Source organism: Lagenorhynchus albirostris, chromosome 17 (assembly GCF_949774975.1).
Source record: "Lagenorhynchus albirostris chromosome 17, mLagAlb1.1, whole genome shotgun sequence".
Classification (NCBI taxonomy): domain Eukaryota; kingdom Metazoa; phylum Chordata; class Mammalia; order Artiodactyla; family Delphinidae; genus Lagenorhynchus; species Lagenorhynchus albirostris.
Window position 1 is genome coordinate 11,231,709 of NC_083111.1, and position 20,917 is coordinate 11,252,625.

Genomic DNA, 20,917 nt, shown 5'->3' on the forward strand with positions numbered 1-20,917 from the left:
GAATATTACCCAGCCATAAGAAAGACGGAAATCTTGCCATAGGTGACAACATAGATGGAGTTTGAGGGAACTGTGCTAAGTGAAGTAAGTCAGACAGAGAAAGATAAATGCTGTATAATCTCACTTATATGTGGAATCTAAAACAAAAACAACAAAATCTCGAGCTCACAGATACAGAGAACAGACCGGCGGTTGGTTGTCAGAGGTGGGGCAAGGGGACAAAATGGGTGCATTGGGTATTTGAATGCTGCCGAGAGAAGGTCTTAAAAATTCTCATCATAATGAATAAAACCGTGACTATGTACGCTGACGGATGTTAACTAGACCCCCTGTGGCAATTATTTTGCAGTACATACAAATGGCAGATCATTACATTGCATGTTTGACGCTAACGTAATGTTCTATGTCAATTATGCCTCAATTTAAAAAAAAGAATGTATATTCATTCTGTGTATTTAGGTAATCGCAGGATTCTCCCCAAATTGTTTCCCAAACCTAATGAAATACATTACCAATTTCTAGGATCTAGAATAAGTTTTAAGAAAGCTGCAATCAAATGGTAAGATACCCTCGTCTGGAATCCAGGCGAATGGCAGTAAGAAACGCATGTTAACGTCCTCCACCAAGAAGCCTGGGGGAGTGTGACAAGAGCCAATCTAACAAAGCGTACCGCCCATATCAAAATGAAAAACTGTATGCAACGTTTTTTCTCACTTTCAGTTTATAAGATACCAACTGACTTAATACCAGTAAATAAGAACACAAGTCAACGAAACATTTCAAAGCAAGTGATGATGCTTAGCTGATACGTTAAACAAGAAACAGGCATAGAAGCAGTTATTTTATGTGAGAATGGAAACACCTTCTTGGAAAAGAAAACTGTACTTATAGAAAAGTTACCCTTTATATAAAGATATATGAAAGGACGGACCTGCCTAAGGTGTTACGGCTCTCAACAGGTTTTAGGATGTGATTCTCCTCAATACTTGGGAGCTGGCAGGACTGGGCTACGGCTATAACACAGGCCTGGCAACGAGGGTCCTCATGCGCCAGGTGACTTTTGGGGGAGACAAGCCCTATCTTGCTATCTGATGTAACCTAACTCATTCCTGCAAAGGCAGCATCAAATATATCCTACCAGATAGAAACCACTTCCCACTTTGCAGTGGACAAGCTGGGAATCAGAGTTTTGTTTCTTCCCTGCCTTCCTCACAGTATCATGTGGGAAATCACCAGAGGAAGAAACACAGAACACACCAGATCGACAGCAAGAAGGGAAAACTATATACTTGGATACTATGTACGTATATCATCCAGAATTCGTTTCAGGCTAAGCAGCTTTGAAAGGAAAGCAGATCCAATTAAATAATGCAAGTTAAAGGACTTTTCTCCTGCCCACTTGTTTCCCGATAATATCCCTTCACGTACAGAATTCCTGTAACTTTTGGGTGACTGTAGTGAACTGAACATAGATATCACCATCTGTAAAGGCACAGGTGGGTGGCTAACCGTGGGTGGTTTCTACTAACCCCTAACAACTGCAAGAAGAAACCATTCGGCCACCTTCTCCACAAAAAAGGAGTGAGATGATTGAAGGGAAGCCAAGGGCTAAGTTAACGGACGTAGACTAGTGGCCATGACTTCTGCCCATGCTGCACCGTCACCCTCATTCCACTTCTATCGCCACGCCCCCTGACTAGCAGGTATGTTCTTTTTAAAAATAAAATCTAGAGAAAAACAATCAACTATTTCAGTGGGTGACAAGTGTCTCAGGAGACTAAGAATAGGCTATGAGCTCTTAGTGTTTATGTGAGGCTAGACCTTGAAGGTGTTAAGGGCGGCACTGTCTTATCTATGTTTACCTTGAGATAATGACTAAAGCAATATTTGTGTTGCATTAGGAAAGGGGAGTTTCCCAGATCTAGAAGAAGCTGAGGCACCTATATTTTCAAAAAGGGGATGGCTGCAAGGAAGGACAGCTGATAGTAAGAGCCTCCGATAGGCCCTAAATGATATTAGAGCCTTTTCTGTGTGGACAGGCCCAAGTGGGGGCAGGGAGAGGAACAGACACTAGTCACCAGAGGACAAAAGAGAGGTGAGTAGGAACAGAAAAGGGGGAAAAACAAAAGGCAGGGAAGCGGGAGGGAGGCTCCACCACTGAGGAGAACTTCACTGTCTTTACACCTGTGCCTGGGTCGCTCCAGTTTGTTTTCGGTCAGCAGTCCACAGACAACCTGAAGGTGATCACAAAGGTATCCTCACTATGCCTGGCCATATAGCTCAGAGCGAATGACGTAGTGATACTCAAAAGCTAGACCCATGCTGTTCTCAAGATGCATACAGTTCTATTTGCTTGTCCATTTCCCATATTTGGCTTTCTTAGGAAAGGAGCTTTATTCCAAAGTAAAATAAGAAAAAAAAAGTGATTTCAAAGTATAGCAGTGAATCACATATTTATTTCATTCTCAACCAACAGAACTGACTTCCTCTCAGTGAACTTTCCACTCTGCTTCATTTAAAACATATTAAGGCAAAAGGGGCAAAGTCTAGTTGGACAACAGGTACCACCTTTTTTTTTTTTTTTTTTGGCGGTACGCGGGCCTCTCACTGCTGTGGCCTCTCCCGTTGCGGAGCACAGGCTCCGGACGCGCAGGCTCAGCGACCATGGCTCATGGGTCCAGCCGCTTCGCGGCATGTGGGATCTTCCCGGACCGGGGCACGAACCCGTGTCCCCTGCATCGGCAGGCGGACTCTCAACCACTGTGCCACCAGGGAAGCCCACATTTTTTTTTTTTAATGCCAAAAATTTCACACTAAATAAAGAATGATTCTCAAAGGGAATTCTGTTCCCATTCCCAAACAGAATAAAGAAAAATGAACCCTTCCCGCAAAGCAAAACGAAACTCAGAAAGAGGTAAACAGATCAGAATCACCTGTCTTGGGGCTTCCCTGGTGGCGCAGTGGTTAAGAATCTGCCTGCTAATGCAGGGGACACGGGTTCGAGCCCTGGTCTGGGAGGATCCCACATGCTGAGGAGCAACTAGGCCCGTGAGCCACAACTACTGAGCCTGCGCTCCGCAACAAGAGAGGCCGCGATAGTGAGAGGTCTGTGCACTGTGATGAAGAGTGGCCCCCGCTTGCCACAACTAGAGAAAGCCCTCGCACAGAAACGAAGACGAACCACAGCAAAAATAAATTAATAAACTCCTACCCCCAACATCTAAAAAAAAGAATCACCTGTCTTTTTCAAAATACTCATACTTTCCGTAGATTCTGATACGCCCCCTCAAGAAGCCATGAGCTCTTCCCACCCCACCCGACCCCGCCATGGAGAAGCAGTGCCAGGAGGAACCACTGCTGCTGATCATTAACACACCATCTCTCAAGTGAGCAGAGAAAGGAAAGCCTAGGAGCCAGAGCTAGAAGAAAAGCCATCTCTCAAAAGGTCATTCATCTACCACATATCTGGGGCTATCAAAACTGGAATACAAGATCAGAGCATGTCACTGTGACTACAGTACAAAAGAAACCAAAAAAAAAAAAAAAAAAAGAACGATGAGATAGTGATGTTCGCCTTGGGTTATTAACAACAGTAGCATTAATAAGGGACGCCCAAGTGATGATGACAGTGGTTAATTTTGATTACTACTAAGAGTAATAATCAAAAAATAAAATTTTAGATTGATTCTCTAGGCTTACAAGTCAGTCACTAAAGAAGCAACACAACAATGCTCCCTCTGCCAGCAGAGGGCTCCTAACCTAAGTAAATGAAAGCAGCAGCTCACCAGCGGCTGTACCTTCAGTGCAGCAATCTCAAGAATACATTAACTTGAGTAAGTCAAATTCTTCACTTACCATTTGTTAGTCTATCAAATAGAAAGATATCAAAATTCCAATTTCCAACTTTTTCCAGCATACACTGAAATGAAAACCAAACATTCCTACTGTAATTTAATTTCAGTAACATTCTCTATCTTTTGTAGACAGTCCACAGGGAAGTTAATGAAAATGGGAAGTGGTTGATTTACTTTAAGGAATGTTAAGTATCATTCTCCCTTTAATCATGACCTTTCCAAACGGCTCCAAAACATGTCCAGAGGGATAAACTCCATTTGAAAAAACAATTACTATTTTGTCTTCCAGTTAATAAATGTATAGGTAAGGTTAGTGTTCCCTTCAACTTATTCCTATACTCCCATGAACGGTCAAGAATTCTAATATAACTTAACATCACAGAAGTGTGGTTCATACACTGCATGGTCTAGAAACCAGATTTTTAAAATCGAATAAAAGTAAATTATAATAGCCGAACACTTGCTATATCCCAGGCACTGTTAAAAGTGCTTTACTCACTCTTACTCTTCATGCCGACACTATCAAGCAGGCATTGTTTTCAATCCTCATTTATAGATGGGGAAAGAGGCAAAAAGTTCTAACTTGCTCAGCAAGAAAGTAACAGAGCTGGGATCTGACGTCAGGTGGTCTGATTCTGGAACCCAGGCACCAGACGCTTACACTGTACTACACTCAAATTATTTGTTATTCGTTTTCTGAAAATACACTCCCAATTTATGGGTATTTATTTATATTCTTTAAATATCCTTATAAAAGAGTCAATAGCACTTAACATTAATTTTTAGGTTGATGGTTATTTCAGCCAAGTAAATAAATCCCACAACCCTAAAACTCAAATAGATATTTTTACACCATATATTTGTAACCTGAAAATTTTGTGGACTTTATTTTCAAGAAAAAAATTTTATTTTGTATCCAAAACTTCACTGTCGTATACATTTATGACCTAATAGACATAAGCAACATTAAGGTACTACTGGTTGAGATTATAATACTAACAGCCAATGATACACATAATATTCTCATTCTAAAAAGCAAAACTTGTGAACATTTTAAAATTTAAGGAAAGCATCAGTACTTTTTCACTGATTTGTTTTATCAAACTGGGAGGCAAATTTTTTCACTTTAGTATAACCGTAGAGTGGGTACCCCAACCCTATCTACACAAACTGACAACATCTGGCCTGTAAGTATTAAGTCAAAGAATACTTTTACAAATATTAGAAACATAAGATTATTAAAAAATCCTCATTTGGTCAAAAACAACCTCAACTAACTTCCACCTTCATTAACATACTTCTTTTAAACTATATAAAGAAAACAATGCACACAATCACCAGGTTTAATTTTTAAAAAAATCTAAATCTTCCAAAAATCTCACTGATAACAAGAGATTATGAAAAATCATTTGACTGAAAGTCATGAGTTTTCCTGTGCTGGGTTTACTTCGAACCAGCTGGGGGAGCTCAACCAAGTTCCTTATACTATTTAGGCCATAGTGTTCTGTTTTTTTTTTTTAAGGCCATACTGTTCTTAGCTACAGAATACAGAAATTAGATCAGACAATCCATAATATTCTTCCCAGCGTTAAGTGTGATCTTATAGCTTAACTTTCTATTGATCTACTTGCTGTTATAATAAATTGAAAACATTTTCATTATTTTAGTTACTCCAGAAATGTTCCTTGCTCTGTAATACCTAATTATAGGATGAACAGCTAGCTGCTCTAAAGGGAAAACCTGAAAAATGGGTTCAACTGATTTCACATACAAAAAAAGGCTCTATAAATCAGTACCATATGGGAAAAACAAGGCTTCGTTAAACTTATCTAAAAATTAATGTTTTCTTGAAAAAGCTATACACACCTTGGCTTGTCCATTATAATCATCATCTAAAATGTTTAGAGAATTCGAAACGCTGGTACCACGGAAAAAGCGTGACGATCTAAGATACCGCTGGAAACTTAGTAACCTTCTGATATTCCTTGCAGACACAGAAACTTCGATTTCAGATTGAGCTGAAATAAAAGGAGTAAAAGGTGAGTAGAGCGACTCAAAACTGTGCATACCCTGTCTTTGTTGTACCCCTTCTAGTTACATACAAATATGTCTTAAAATTAATCAGCTTCCATGCCATATTTCTAGAAGAGAAGAGGTACTTTATTTGTACTTTCAATGAAAGAGCTGAGAATGAAGGGGCAAATCGCCAATTTTATCAGCATTTAGAAAGCTAATGAGGAGTGTGGTTAGATTAATAATCAGTTTTTTTTTAACTTCCTAAGAATTATTACCTTTCACTCCATCGCTTCAATACACTATACAAACACTATGAAGCAGAAAGACAAAATCTAGTTTCAAACTATCCTTCATACTGAGAAGCCAGGTCCCAAGTTATATATGAGACTTTAAGAATTAATTATTCAACTCAAACATCTCAAATCCTAATGAGGTATCATTTCAAATCTTTCCTTAAGAGAAGTTTATTCAGAGGAAAAGGAGATGGAATGGAGAATAAAGCAGCTTATACCCTGTAAGAGTTCTAAAGGATAGGGATAAAAATCCTGCAAGATGAAAAACTCTAGAAAATAAAATGTGGTTCCACATTGGATACGGATACGTTTTCTTTCCATGAGTCTACCAGTCATGTGTCCCTGCAGTGTTAGAATGAACCAAAGTTTCTGGGGCACCAGACAAAATAAAAGACATTGGTTACAAGCTGTCTTGTAGAGCATGAATGTTATCTTTAAATTCTAGAATCTAACTGAGTTAAGTGAAATGTTCATAATACGAAACATCAAAGTGGAAGACTAAGGATCAACAGACCATCATCTCTCATCTTACCTTCCATTAACATCCCACTGGTGGAATGACAGGTAATCAAACACATTCTCTCTTGTGTGTCCAGTCACTAACTGTTCTATTAACCTCTATCACCCAGTGTTTTCTCATCTATAAAATAAGGGCAATAATATCTAGTTCAAAGGGTGCTGGATTAAATGAGATAATATACACACGAGTCAGTTATATAATAGGTATTAAATAAATGATGGCAATGTAGAGGATAATAAAATTGATGTTGATGCCATTGCTTGGAGGTATGCATCTAGGTAATTATCCTAAGTTCCAAATCTGTTTATGTTGCTCTAAATAAAAATATTCACTGATCCCTCATCATTTTAAAACGAACTCCATCTTCTTGGCCTGGAAGAAAAGGCTTCATGCTCCAGGTTCTGGCTCTCTCCAGACTCAACTCAGATGACACCTTCCCTGGGAAGCACACCTGGACACCTATATACACATTCCCCATCTAGGAGAGATGGCAGGCACCTCCTCTGGGTTCTCAAGGCTACCCGTGCAGACACCTATCACACTACTTTTGAGGCTGTTATTACAACTGCTTATTTATCTGTCTCCTTCAACAAATGATGACCTCCAATACAGGCACGGATTATTTTTTTCATCTTTGTATTCCAAAGCCTAATAATAGTGCCATGTAGGTATGTATAAAACATACTGAGTCAATGAATAAATGCATACTGTTTTTGAAATACCTGATGAGTTTTGAGGTTCCCATACACTGACATAAGCCAGAAATAAGATAACGCACAGTTACGTGGGTTTTTTCTCATTTTTCATCCCAGTGGATCTAAAATAGAGTATCTAGAACAACTGTGGAGTTAAATTTTTATCTTTATCAATGTAACTTACATTAAAAGGACTAGAACCAAAATGGTAACGTTATTAATATCAAGCAATTATGTTTGAACTAGAATTAGTATGTTTGAGGAAATGAGGTTAGTTTAATAAGTTCAGTGAAAGTAACGTTCCATGTGCTTCAAAAAAAGCTATCTAGGGCTTCCCTGGTGGCGCAGTGGTTGGGAGTCCGCCTGCCAATGCAGGGGACATGGGTTCGAGCCCTGGTCTGGGAGGATGCCACATGCCGTGGAGCAACTGAGCCCATGCCGCACAACTACTGAGCCTGTGCTCTGGAGCCCGCAAGCCGCAACTACTGAGCCCGTGTGCCTGGAGCCAGTGCTCTACAGTGGGAGAGGCCACCGCAATGAGAGGCCCGCGCACCGCAACAAACAGTGGCTCCCGCTCGCTGCAGCTGGAGAAAGCCCGCAAGCAGTGGCGAAGACCCAGCGCAGCCAAAAATAAATAAATAAAATGAATTAAAAAAAAAAAGAAGAGGTATCTCATCTAGCCCTCAACAATGTTAAAAAAACAAGTATTATTATCTTCCACTTTATACACGAGCACACTGAATCTACAAGAGATTATATATAAGATCATACAGCCAATATAGGGTGACAACTAGATTTTTTTTTTTAATAAATTTATTTATTTATTTATTTTGGCTGTGTTGGCTCTTCATTGCTGCACGCGGGCTTTCTCTAGTTGCAGCGAGCAGGGGCTACTCTTCGCTGCGGTGCGCAGGCTTCTCTTTGCAGTGGCTTTTCTTGATGCGGAGCACGGGCTCTAGGCACACAGGCTTCAGTAGCTGTGGCACTTGGGCTCAGTAGCTGTGGCTCAAGGGCTCTAGAGCGCAGGCTCAGTAGTTGTGGCACACGGGCTTAGCTGCTCCGTGGCATGTGGGATCTTCCCGGACCAGGGAATCAAACCCGTGTCTCCTGCACTGGCAGGCGGATTCTTAACCACTGCGCCACCAGGGAAGTCCCTGACAACTAGATTTTAAAACACAGATCTACTGACAAAGCCTGTGTGTCCACAGTATTACGCACAAGTTTCTTATTACATCTCTACAGTATGGTTTATTGACTGTTTATGATAAAATTCTGTGTATACCATTATTCAAAATTGTCCTTATTTAGATGAAAGTATGTACAGAAAGACACACAGAGGGAAAAAAGCTAATGTACAGAAATAAAAGTATTCAATTAAATACATATTAATTTTATTTATTTGGTTGTGCTGGGTCTTAGTTGTGGGCTCTTAGTTGTGGCATGCAAACTCTTAGTTGCGGCATGCATGTGGGATCTAGTTGCCTGACCAGGGATCGAACCCAGGCCCCCTGCATTGGGAGTACAGAGTCTTAACCACTGCACCACCAGGGAAGTCCCAGAAATACAAGAATTTAATATGACCCTTCTAGTCTTATTCCTAGAAAAGGCTGGACCTGGAAGGGCCAGAGTGGAATGACACGAACACATGGGGAGCAGATGAGAACTAATTAATACGAGTACTGCCATCTCTGCATTTACAAGGCACTTTACTGTTTTACAAAAAGCACGTTCACATCTGCCATCCCATTTAATAATCACAACAGTCCTGTGAAGATGGCAAAGATTACCATCCCCATTTTACAAATATAACCTTAGAAACCAAAGTAGAAATGCAATACAATTAACGCATTAGAGCCAAGGCATTTAGAAAGCTTCTAAAAAATGTTGCAGAAGACATGTATTCTATTCATTATGGAAAAGCAACCTGAAAGAGTTCAAGGTCATAAGCATGACTTCATAAGCATTCCCTTCAATTTACTATCTTAAATCACACACAAAAGGTAACAATTTTATCACTGGCAATTCCTTTGCATCCTGTGTGTGGACACTGACAGTAGGATCACTGCTCCCAAATTGTATGTCCAAACTAATCCACCCTTGAAGTAAACTTGAGAATCTCTTTGGGAGGATAATTACATAAGGTCCAAAAAATTAATAAGCCTCATTTGAAGGGGCTCAATCCACTGTGCTAAGTCCCTACATCAACATGGCAGGATTCACACTGTCAATGGTTAAGACAGGTGGCACTGTCTGGGAGTCAGGGCTCTACCCACGAGATCACGGCTGTACCTCCCCCTGCCTTATTCCTATCTTCTAGGTGACTTCTCACAAGTCACAACTTCTCAATGTCTCATTTTCCTTAACTGAAAAAAACTAACCATAATTCATCTTTTTTCCTGCTTCACAGAGCCCTGAAGTTGGGACTCATTATCAAGAGTTCTGTTTTGACCACATTAAGTTGAGCATGAATATTAGATATTAACTGAAGGGGAAAAGCTCACTCATCATAGGAACCCAATGCCTTCCAGCAACAGGATAAGAAACAGACCTTCACTTAGTGATAGAACCAGCCTTAACAATTACTGATTATTTCACATACAATCTAAGAAAGGACAGAGAACCTGTCCAAATGAAATGGCAAATCATCCAGTGAAAAGAATTTTCTTCACCTAGGGGGCCTGAGGAGCCTATACCTAAGAAGATTACATTCCAGAAAGAACTGAAAATCCCATAAGACTTTGCAGAGATGCTAATTAAAACTACCTCAAAGCTTTGCCTGAGACTTAGTATAGGACCCAAATGGGGGGAGGGGTGGGATCAAAATGGGGGGAGGGGTGGTATCTGATTTTTTTTCATTAATCTAATTTTTAATATGTACTGCACTCACGTTTCAAAAATGAAAATCAAGGAGGGAAAGGAGGAGGGAGGGAGAAAAGAACACAGTGAAAAACCTTACCCCTACCCAGTTTCTGATCCAACCAAATGCCAAACTCTCCCCTAAAATGATCACCTTTTAAAAGTTTTGCGGGTATCCTTTCTCAATTTTTGGATCAAATATATGGAAACATCATTATATACTGTGTTTCTGCTTCTTTTACGTAAATGGCAGCATACCATATAACCTGTTCTGTACTTTGTTTTTTAATTTATCTTAGAGCTCTTTCCCTATCAGTACACAGAGACCTTCCTCATTCTGAGGCTACAAAGTATTCCATCATATGGATGGACCATAATCTATTTAACCAATCCTCTACTGAAGGGCACTGCTACAACTTCACAATTTGCAAAAATACCTTCATTTTATTAAATATGCTTATATTTCCACTACTTGTTTTCCACTACTTGTCAGCTTTAGATATCATTCTTTAATGTTTTTATTATTACAAACAGGAAATAACACTATACAGGAAATCACTCTATATCCCACCTTCTTTGCCTTTTCCTCTTCCAGTGTTTGTTAGTTGTTAGAGTGCTTTTTTCCCCCTTTCACTCCAATCCCCATTTGCATTCTAAGTTCAGCTCCAGCATTAAACATATTCAATATTCAGGTGCTTTTACCATGGCTGCCCCAGTTATCTTTCTTTGCCTTTGGGTTTCAATTATTTGACTATAATGCATCTCTGTGTGGATCTCTGAGTTTATCCTGCTTGGAGTTCACCGAGCTTCTTGGATGTGTATATCCATGTCTTCAGATATGGGAAGTTTTCCACCATTCAAATCATTTTTCTGCCCCTTTCTCTCTTCTTTCTCCTGCTGGGTCTCCTATGAGTCATATGTTGGTACACGTGATGATCCCTCCACTGGTTTCTTGCGCTCTCATCATTTTTCTTCATTCTTTTTTTCTTTCTGCTTCTCAGTCTGGATTATTTCAATGTTCTTATCTTCAAGTTTGCCAATCCTTTCTTCTGCCTGCTCAAATCTGCTGCTGAATCCCTCTAGTGAATTTCTCATTTCAGTTATCATACTTGTCAGCTCTGGAACTTGTTGGGTTCTTTTTTATAATTTCTATTTATTGAGATTCTGATTTTGTTCATACAACGTTTTCCTGATTTCCTTTAGTTCTTTCCCCATGGTTTGCTTTAGCTCATTGAGCATTTAAGACAGTTGATTTAACATCTTTGATTAGCAATTCCAATGTGTGGGCTTCCTCAGGATGGTTTTTGTGAAGTTCATTTTTTCATATGTATGGACCATACTTTCCATTTTCTTTGTATGTTTTATAGTTTTTAATTGAGAACTGGACATTGTGAGTATTATGCTGCGGCAACTGGAAATCTAATCTCTCACTCTTCCAGGGCTATTTATTTCTGCTTGTTGTGGGCAGAAGCCATCTGTTTTGTGACTATTTTGTGACCAGACTATTTTTGTCTTTGCATATCTATCTGACTTTGTTTATTCCTTGTTGTGTGTGGTCACTGAAATTCCTGCTACAGTATCTCTGCAGTCAGCCAAAGACCCAACACAGATTTCCCTTGTATGTCTGGCTCCAAAGGCTGGGGGGTGGGGAGAGAAGTACCGATTCTTTAAATCTTCTGGTAGATGCTTCCGGGCAAAGCCTCTGCAGCTGAAAGGGCTGAAACCAAGGCAAACGTCTGTGCCTAACCCTCAGGATCTGCCAGACTGACGTCAAGAAGCAACCCCAAATTTCTGGAGGACTAGGTCCCCCCTGCCCACCTGGCTTCAGCAAGTCACTAAAGAAACACGGGCCACTCTCCCCACAGGTCGAGGGGCTGAGGAGCGGGGGATGATCACTGGTTTGTGCACACTGCTTAACTGCCGAAGAACAGCAGCCTCTCCCTCATCAAGCACCCCCCTGGCTGTTGTAAGTGTCCAGTCAGGGTCCAGAGTCCTGAAATAGTTAATTCTGCCATTTTTTTTCCAGTTTAGTGGTTGTTTTGATTGAGGAACCAACCCCTAGAGCTTCCTACCCTGTTATTTTTATTTTTATTTTTTTTGCGGTACGCGGACCTCTCGCTGCTGCGGCCTCTTCCGTTGCGGAGCACAGGCTCCGGACACGCAGGTTCAGCGGCCATGGCCCATGGACCCAGCCGCTCCGCGGCATGTGGGATCTTCCCGGACTGGGGCACGAACCCGTGTCCCCTGCATCGGCAGGCGGGCTCTCAACCACTGTGCCACCAGGGAAGCCCCCCTACCCTGTTATTTTTGAGCCACACTGTCCCTTTCCTTTAAAAGCTGTTTTGCCTGGTCCCTTCTGGGAGTAGCTGCCCTAAGCCTTCTCTTCCGCTCAACCTGGGTTTGAGAATGGGGACAAGGTGCATGGAAAGGCTTAGCAGTCCAGAAACAACACCTATCAACAGCCTGGTGCGCTAGGTATTTTTCTATGAATTATTTCCTGTATATGCATAAACATACAGGTTCTCTTTTATCCCAGACAGTTCACAGCATTTTTTTAACTTAAGAATCCACGAACACCTTTTCAAGTCAGTAAATGGCACTTACATGAGCCATCACTTTTACTAGCCACATATTATCCCACAGTATGAAACTATCATAATTTACTAAATCCTTCTGCTCTTAGGCTGCTCCTAACTTTCATTTTTCTTACCAACAACTCTGTAGCGAACATTCTTATAACTGAGTCTTCGCACACGTCCTGATTCCCTTACAACAAACCCTCAGAAGTAGAACAAGCACATAGGAGCACATTTCAATGGCTTCTAAAACACACTATCAAACTGGAGGATAGGTTTTATAAAAGAAAACTGGAGAGGTTTCCAGAACTCTCCTAGAATAGCTTCCAAAATATGATCTAAGAAAAGGGAATCAGTAACTATGAATCAAGGATGAAGCATGATGAGATCATGTTAAGATGGAAAATTTTAGTTTCAGGTTTGCTTCACCCCACCCCCAGCCTTCCTCCACACACAGATACACACTGATTCCCTACAATGATTAAAAATAAAATTCCTATACTGAAACAAGCAAGTAGAGGCCACTATTGAGAAGGTATCAAGTTGAATAAGTAGTATCATTTAGGAACAGATAAAAAGAGGATACATGGGGAACTGGGAACAAGAAAGAGTGATCCTGAGAACTTAACTAGTACTTTCATTCAGACAGTTAAATGGCTAAAAGGCTCACCCCCTGACCATATTACATAAAATCTGACCCTATTAACCAATATTCTCAAGAACTCATTTTGTGACATGAGACACACCAGTATTTATTTCACAGCATAAAAGACAACAGATTAAAGTTGTCTTTATTCAAGCCCAGCTTCCACCAGGCTAGGACTATTTAAGTCTCGGGCTTGTTCTAGTTTACATGGTTACCTACATTCCAATCCAGCTTAGAAAGCCGACAGGGCTCAGTGACTTAATCAAGTTACTATTAAGAACTGTTGGCGCTGCTGGTTCTTGTCTAAAATATCACATTACCTCACTCTGTGATCACGAACAAACTAATCAACCCACCAAAACTAAATGAGCATCGTTACTTAATGAACATGGGAATTACTTCCAGTCATCCACTCCTGGCTTCTCTGAGCCAGTACTGAAATGTGGGATAGCAGCAAATTTAGAAGCCATGTTTTTCTCTTGCTTTTCTCCTTCATATCAGAAAGTGGACAGAAAAAAGAAATAGAGGTAATAGGTTAAGGAAACAAAAGGGCTGGAAAATCAACACGTCTTGAGCAGTATCACTCTCAACTCTCCTACAGACCCTCTTCTCTGTCTGTCATCCAAACGGCATGGCAAAGATGTCACCGATATTATTAGACAAAAGAGGTTTTTAACAGAAAAGCCTGTGGATCTTGAGACTTGACCACTACTTGCTTTAACTGTCCACAAGAGGGAGTCCTGCAGTCACTATACCTGCTACCTTAAAACCGTGACAATCATTTAGACGCATTAGCATGAATTACCCTTGGAGACTGTCATAAATTTTTTTTTTAAATTCAGCGCTGTAAGGTGTTAACTCTAGTCTAGGGCAAGGTCATATTGAATGATAACTGAATAAAAAATATTAAGACATTCTTCGTTCTAATCTCCTCTTTAATTTTCCTTAAAAAGAACGGAAGCCATATCAGAAAGCCTACTGTTAATACTGAATAAACACATTTAGCTACATCTAAATTCAAGTTTTCTTGGAAGAATTTTTACATTTAGCATGCATGGACAAATGGAGAAAAAACAGCTAGGTGTTCAGAGCAATAGTCTTTAGTAGAGTAGCTTGTTCTGATACGGAGAAGCAGTACAGCAGGGCAAATAAAGACATGAGCTTTGGAGTTACATATCTGATTTTGAATCCCAGCCCTGCCCCTTTTACTAGTTTTGTGATATTAGGAAAGCTATTTAAGTTATTGAACTGATTGTCAGTTTCCTCACTGTAAAACAGGCCTTACAGAACTGTTGTAAAAATCAAAAGAGATAATACAGCAATATGTCTTTTTGGGCAAAGAATAAACACTAACATTAATGGCTATAGTTGTTACAGGTATCAATTCTTTTAAAACAATATGTATAACTGACATATAACATTGGTTTCATGTTTAAATATGTTTAAGCACATGACTTCATACTATTTATTTTAACAAAGCCAGATTTATTCTTCATGATAGCATAACTTCCTTCTGAAGACCACTGTATACTTTTACATACTGTAGAATTAAATGCACACATTTAAAGATTTCAAAATATGCATACGTCATTACTTTAAAATAAATATATAGACATTCCAAGCTTCACTACAAACCAAAGAAATAAAGGAGCTACTCATAATCTAAAATTAGATCAATGTTAACATGAGAATAAACTAATATTCTATAAACCCTTTTTAAAAGATTACTCTTATTGTTATGGATTAGGCATTTCTTTTCTCCTTCATATTAGGAAGTGGACAGAAAAAAGAAATATAGGTAATAGGTTAAGGAAACAAAAGGGCTGGAAAATCAACACGTCTTGAGCAGTATCACTCCCAACTCTCCTACAGAGACGGGATACGTGACATGTTGGGTCCCTCTTACGCTCAAACGTAGGACTTGAACACAGCTCCTTATTTGTTACATTCCTAATTCCCTTATTAGTGAGCTGAGAAAAAAAGAAGGAAAAGAAAGCACACAAGCCTTACTGTATAACATACAAAATAAAGCTTAAAGTTAAATCTCCAATTTCTCCAATTCTCCAAAGGTCAGGCAGAATTAAACTATCATTAAATTTTATTAAGGTTAAGGTCCAAGCCATATCGGTTCCCTAATTTATGCTATGAAGTTAGAGAAGGTATCTAGGAGATATTCTTTCAATTTGAGACAAAAAAGAAACAAAAATCAGTGGTTTTTCAAATGCAGGCACTTCACAATCTCCTGGAAAACTAGATACATTAAAAAAAATGCATACAGGGGGGCAGAATGCTCGGTTTCCTAATTCGATTCAGCACAGCAGTACTCATCTCTACAGGCACTGCTTGGCAAGGGGACTGTTATAGGAAGGAGGCAGGAACACGCATGATGAACAGACAGGGGAAAAGGACATGAGATTGTTTCCTGTGATTATGAACTATTACAGAAGTGTTGCTGAAACAACCAGATATGACTTCAAGATAAATGAATGACTGGGAACAAACTAAAATTTAATAGAAACTCCAGACAGATATGCCCTTAGTCTATAATACCAGAACTGTAAGTAGAGGCTGGTGCACTCACATCTGAATGAGAGACTAAATGACAGATCATGGACAGCCACCTTAGCAAATCAAACAAATAATGGCTAAAAACAAAAAAAAAATACGCTTGTAAATAGGAAAGTGATGACCAGGCAGTACAGTATGAAAGATAATAAGAAAAACAATGTAACGCAGAAAAAGTCATGGCTGAGGGTAACGCCACGCAACAACTTCTATTCTTAAAGGGAAGAAGCAGTAAAAGCTTCGGAATATAAGAGGACCTGAGTTTGTGTGGGAGTTTACTATACATTAAAGACTAAGATGAACTAAGACAATAAAGTCAGTATGACATAAGCTTTTAAGCTCAAGATAAACGCAGAAACAGATGTTCTTTCTGATCATGTCACTAAGTATGAAACAAGTATCCAAGTCCAACACAGCCCTGTTAGGAAGATAAGAAACAACACAAAACCAAACGCACCTGAGGGTCTAAGGCAGCACTTAATAATTTTGTCTGCTTTCAGAGTGGGTCATTATAATAAAGACAACATGAGACATTTGATTCAACAGAAGGGCAGTAGCCAGCCTGAATTCAGTTTACAGCTAATACAGATCATACTTAGAGAAATACAAATGGGACCGTATTAAGTCCAACTGGTAGAAGATATGCAGTTTTAGTCAATTTGATGCAACAGGAATATATTCAATCTCTACAATGAGCCAGAGGCTGCCAGAAACCAGGAACAAAAAGATGAGTAAGGCTAAAAGCCTTTTCGGCTACAATGTAAATATCCTGAAAGGTTCCCTAGTATGGGGTGGAATAAAGTGCTAAAATGAATAAAAAGGCTCAAGATAATGGGCAAAACACATTTACATAGAATGGAACATTACCATGTGTCGGGAGTAAAAGAAAACGGAAAACTGCGCTTGTGTGGACATGAAAAAACATTCTCCTGGTATTACATCTTGTCCAACGTTGGCAGAGAGACCATGGCTTCCAGTCTGGATGACGTCAATGAGCTTTGGTGAATTCCATGAAAATTTCAAGCTGGCAGCTTCCCTTACTACTTAATAACCACGCCAGAACCTTGCAAAGGAAGGTATCAGTGCACATGTGGAGCAGAATTATAATAATGCTTTTATGTTTAAAGATATTAGAATTTGTTACTATATACGCTAAAAAGAATGTGTAACTAAAAGAATAATTTACTAAATTTAGGGGCATCAAATGTACAGCAAACAAGAGATGAATTCTGACACAAAGTCAATATGGAATCCATTTCATTAAGCCCAACTAATTTAAAAGTCAAAATATCATATTTCAAGAGACCAGGTGTACGGCCAATTGGACATAGAAAAATATCTGTAGGAAAATTTGGGGCTCGTAATCCACCCTACGGAAAGCTGGTTACTGAAGCCAACATACTCGAAAGGAGGAAACTCACAGGAGGGAGGTTCCTGGTTCTCTCTCCACAGAGAGCGGAGTGAAAGCAGAACTTGAGAAAGCCCGCGGAAGGGGAGCTGTCACGCTAAGGAGAGACGGTCGGGAGCCACGGGGCCGCGTCAGGGAGACCCAGCTCTGGGGCACTTTTCAGTCCACACCACCCAGCCGGCAGCCTGACATCTCTGCCACTCTCTAATCAATCAGCTTCTGTCTCCCCAGCTTTCTCCTCTACCCCCCATTACCTCTTTCTCCCAATTTGGTAGTGTATATATTGCTCATCATTATCAGGTGCCTCAATCCTCGAATTTTCACAGCATAAGGTCAGGAGACTAAATAGGTTAAAATTAGTTGAATGCGGGACATCAAGAATCAGTTTATTAAATGCTGGAGGACCAGAAATCTGGACCTCAGTGGGAGTAGTTCCTAGATAGGGCAGGTCTGGAAAGGTTAGGGATCTTCTAAAAATGGGATGAAAGCTGAAGTTTTTCAGTAGGTATCAAAGAAGTATTAACGTTAACACTGAAGTTTAAATACTTGTCAGAAACTAATCATCTGCCTATTGAGAAAGTGGACCAATCCTTAAAAAAAAAAAAGTTATATAAAATGATCACATGCTTAGAAGAGCTAGCTGCATTATCTGCTAGTAATCCGATAGCCCTAAACACCATTACAAGATTCCATGTACAGCTCTGGGGGACAGACAAGGGACAAGGAGGTTAAGTAAGAAGCACCAATCTTAGTTTTTTGTTATCTAAACAAATAATTAGTGATTAGCATACTGTGAATACTCATGGACTGTCATGACACCTTTTAAGTAGTATAACCAGAAACTGCTTTCTATTCAATAAGCAATTTCACATCTCCTTTTGGGCTGAATAAAAATTTCTGACTTAACATGAGCATCTGAAAATTTCAGCAGTATCTTTAATGAGCTAAGATCTTCCAAATTTCTTAATAAACACAACCCATCGTATAATTCCCACTGATATGCATGTTCTATCTAAATTGCAAAATGGAACACTCCCCAGAGAAGAAGATATTAGTTTGAAAAAACAATGTTCCGAGGAATGTTTCTGATCATCCTAAAATAATGTCAACAATGACTTCCTTACATGAAAAATCCCTTTCTCAAACTCAAACTATGTAAATATGTATGATATATATTATCTTTTGTACCATAACATAGGTAATAAGAACACAAACAAAGGTAAAAGAATGCTTCATAGGGCTTCCCTGGTGGCGCAGTGGTTGGGAGTCCGCCTGCCGATGCAGGGGACACGGGTTCGTGCTCCGGTCCGGGAAGATCCCACATGCCGCGGAGCGGCTGGGCCCGTGAGCCATGGCCGCTGAGCCTGCGCGTCTGAAGCCTGTGCTCCGCAACGGGAGAGGCCGCAACAGGGAGAGGCCCGTGTACCGCAAAAAAAAAAAAAGAATGCTTCATAACATCTCTTCAGTGAGAGATGATATCTGGGAAAATTTGTTTTCTTGCCCCACAGAACCAAGATAATAACACCTGATAAATTCACAAAGTAGTTAGCATGAACAGTCCACTTAAAGCAGCAGAGACCAAAAAACAAACGAACAAACAAAAACCCCCAAACAACAAAACCTAGTTAAGAATGAAAGCTTCTGTGTGACGACTTAAAAATTAGAGTAGAATTTCTTGATTAAAGCAGAATCTGTGACGAATTGCCAGGCTAACCCTGGCTGCAGACTTACACCAGGTCTTCTGCAAACACTTCCTGGCAACGAGGATTCATGATCTTCCAAATCCCCCCACCCTCTGTAACCATGAATACAGGTTAGTTTCAAAACGTCTTCCCAAAGTTTGAATTCTCCCATTTCTTTATAAACAACCACAGACCTGGTCCAATACCAGTTAACAAATCTGCACTCCGACTATAAACCCATGATTTTTAATAAATGCATAATTTAATTACCATACTTTAAAAACTTTTTGTTTAGAGATCATTTTGAAATACAAATAAAAAATGCAAAAAGCTGCAAAACTAAATAGTACAGGGAATACCCTTTATCACTACCCTTTACTCAGATTTGCCATTGTTAACATTTTATCCACCTGCTTTACCATTTGTACTGTGTGTGTGTGTGTGTGTGTGTGTGTGTACGTGTGTACGTGTGTGTGGTGTGTACCTGATTCTTTTTCTGAACATCTGAGGGTAGGTTATAAACATTCTGGTCTTTTACCCTCAAATACTTCAGTGAATAACACCACAACCTAATACATGTTCCTATTATAAATAAGGCCAATGTGAATGTCTTCACACATACATTGACATTTGTGTAAGATTATTCCCTTTGCATACATGTCTCGTGCTGAAATCAAAGAGAAAAAAAATGTTTACGACTCTTGATGCATCGTGACGAACTGCCTTCTAAAAAGTTTGTAATAACGCAAACTTCTATCACTAGCACCTTAGCTGATCGTTTGCTTAACTTTCTAAATTTGATAGGAATTTGTTTAGTAGTGAAGTTGAACACTGTTTCTGTATTTAATGTACTCATGTGTTCAGCTAATTTTCTTCTTTTGCCTCTTTATACCCTTTTAGAAAGACTCACAGTCAGAACTTGCTGCATGATAATGCCCATGGCAAATCCTATTGTGAAGATCCAATTCTAGGCCTCACGAGAACGAGAATAAGGATTTATGACAAAAGATAATCCAAACCACAAAAACTCAGGGCAGAAAAAACCGCACTATTTACATAATAAAATTATTATTGAGGTCTCACTTGCTAACTTTGGAGCCTGTAATTGTTCTCTAACTGGATAAACAGCTAGAGGAGAATGCACCTTGGGATGGTAAACCCAAACACTGTTTATAATAAACCGTATATATAAAAGGATCTTTCAAAAAAAGCTCAATATTGCAGCGTAGATGTCTAATTTCTAGGCAAATTTAATAAAGACAATTATGTTCAACGTGGAGAAAATCTCAATCCAGAAACAAGTTAAAACTATTCCAGCACCTAAACACACATCAGCAGCACCTCACAAATAGAACGCATGGAAGAAACACAAAATTACAGACAAGCAGTAGTTATAATGTACTAATGGTATAATATATGTTTCTAACCTGTTGATGTGCATTTTCTCCTGTATTTTAAACTCTCTCTTTAAAAAGACCCTGCCCTGGGAGGACAGATTACAAGACAGAATCCTAAAAGTAAGGACAACGGTTAAGAGACCACCAGAATAACCCCAGACTGTGGTAACAGAGGTCCGAATCAAGCAGGATAGGAGATAAGGAGGACAGAAAGGAGAGGAGAATGACAGCTATTTTCGGTTACTAAATACATGGGACTGAATGCAGACTGGCTGTAAGCAATGAAAGAACTGAGAGAGACAAGAATTTTACAACAGGGAAAGTTAACAGTGAGTTTAAGGTAAAACCGAAGAGATGCACAGAAGGCGTGGGGTGAGGAGCCGTACACAGAGAAAATTCTAGCTTCAAT

The 20,917-nt window shown here is 39.6% G+C and overlaps 1 protein-coding gene across 3 annotated transcripts in view; it reads right to left on the bottom strand.

Moving 5' to 3' along the window:
- PDE7A (phosphodiesterase 7A) overlaps nucleotides 1-20,917 on the bottom strand; it is a 113,321-nt gene that overhangs the window by 17,570 nt on the left and 74,834 nt on the right. For all 3 annotated transcript variants that reach the window (XR_009536325.1, XM_060127492.1, XM_060127493.1), the window contains exons 4-5: nucleotides 5,721-5,872; nucleotides 3,856-3,919 (exon numbers count right to left, since the gene is read on the bottom strand). Coding sequence is in view for 2 of the 3 variants with exons in the window: in XM_060127492.1 (XP_059983475.1) it covers nucleotides 3,856-3,919; nucleotides 5,721-5,872 (216 nt within the window). In the remaining variant the exon portion in view is untranslated. The remainder of the gene's footprint in view (nucleotides 1-3,855; nucleotides 3,920-5,720; nucleotides 5,873-20,917) is intronic.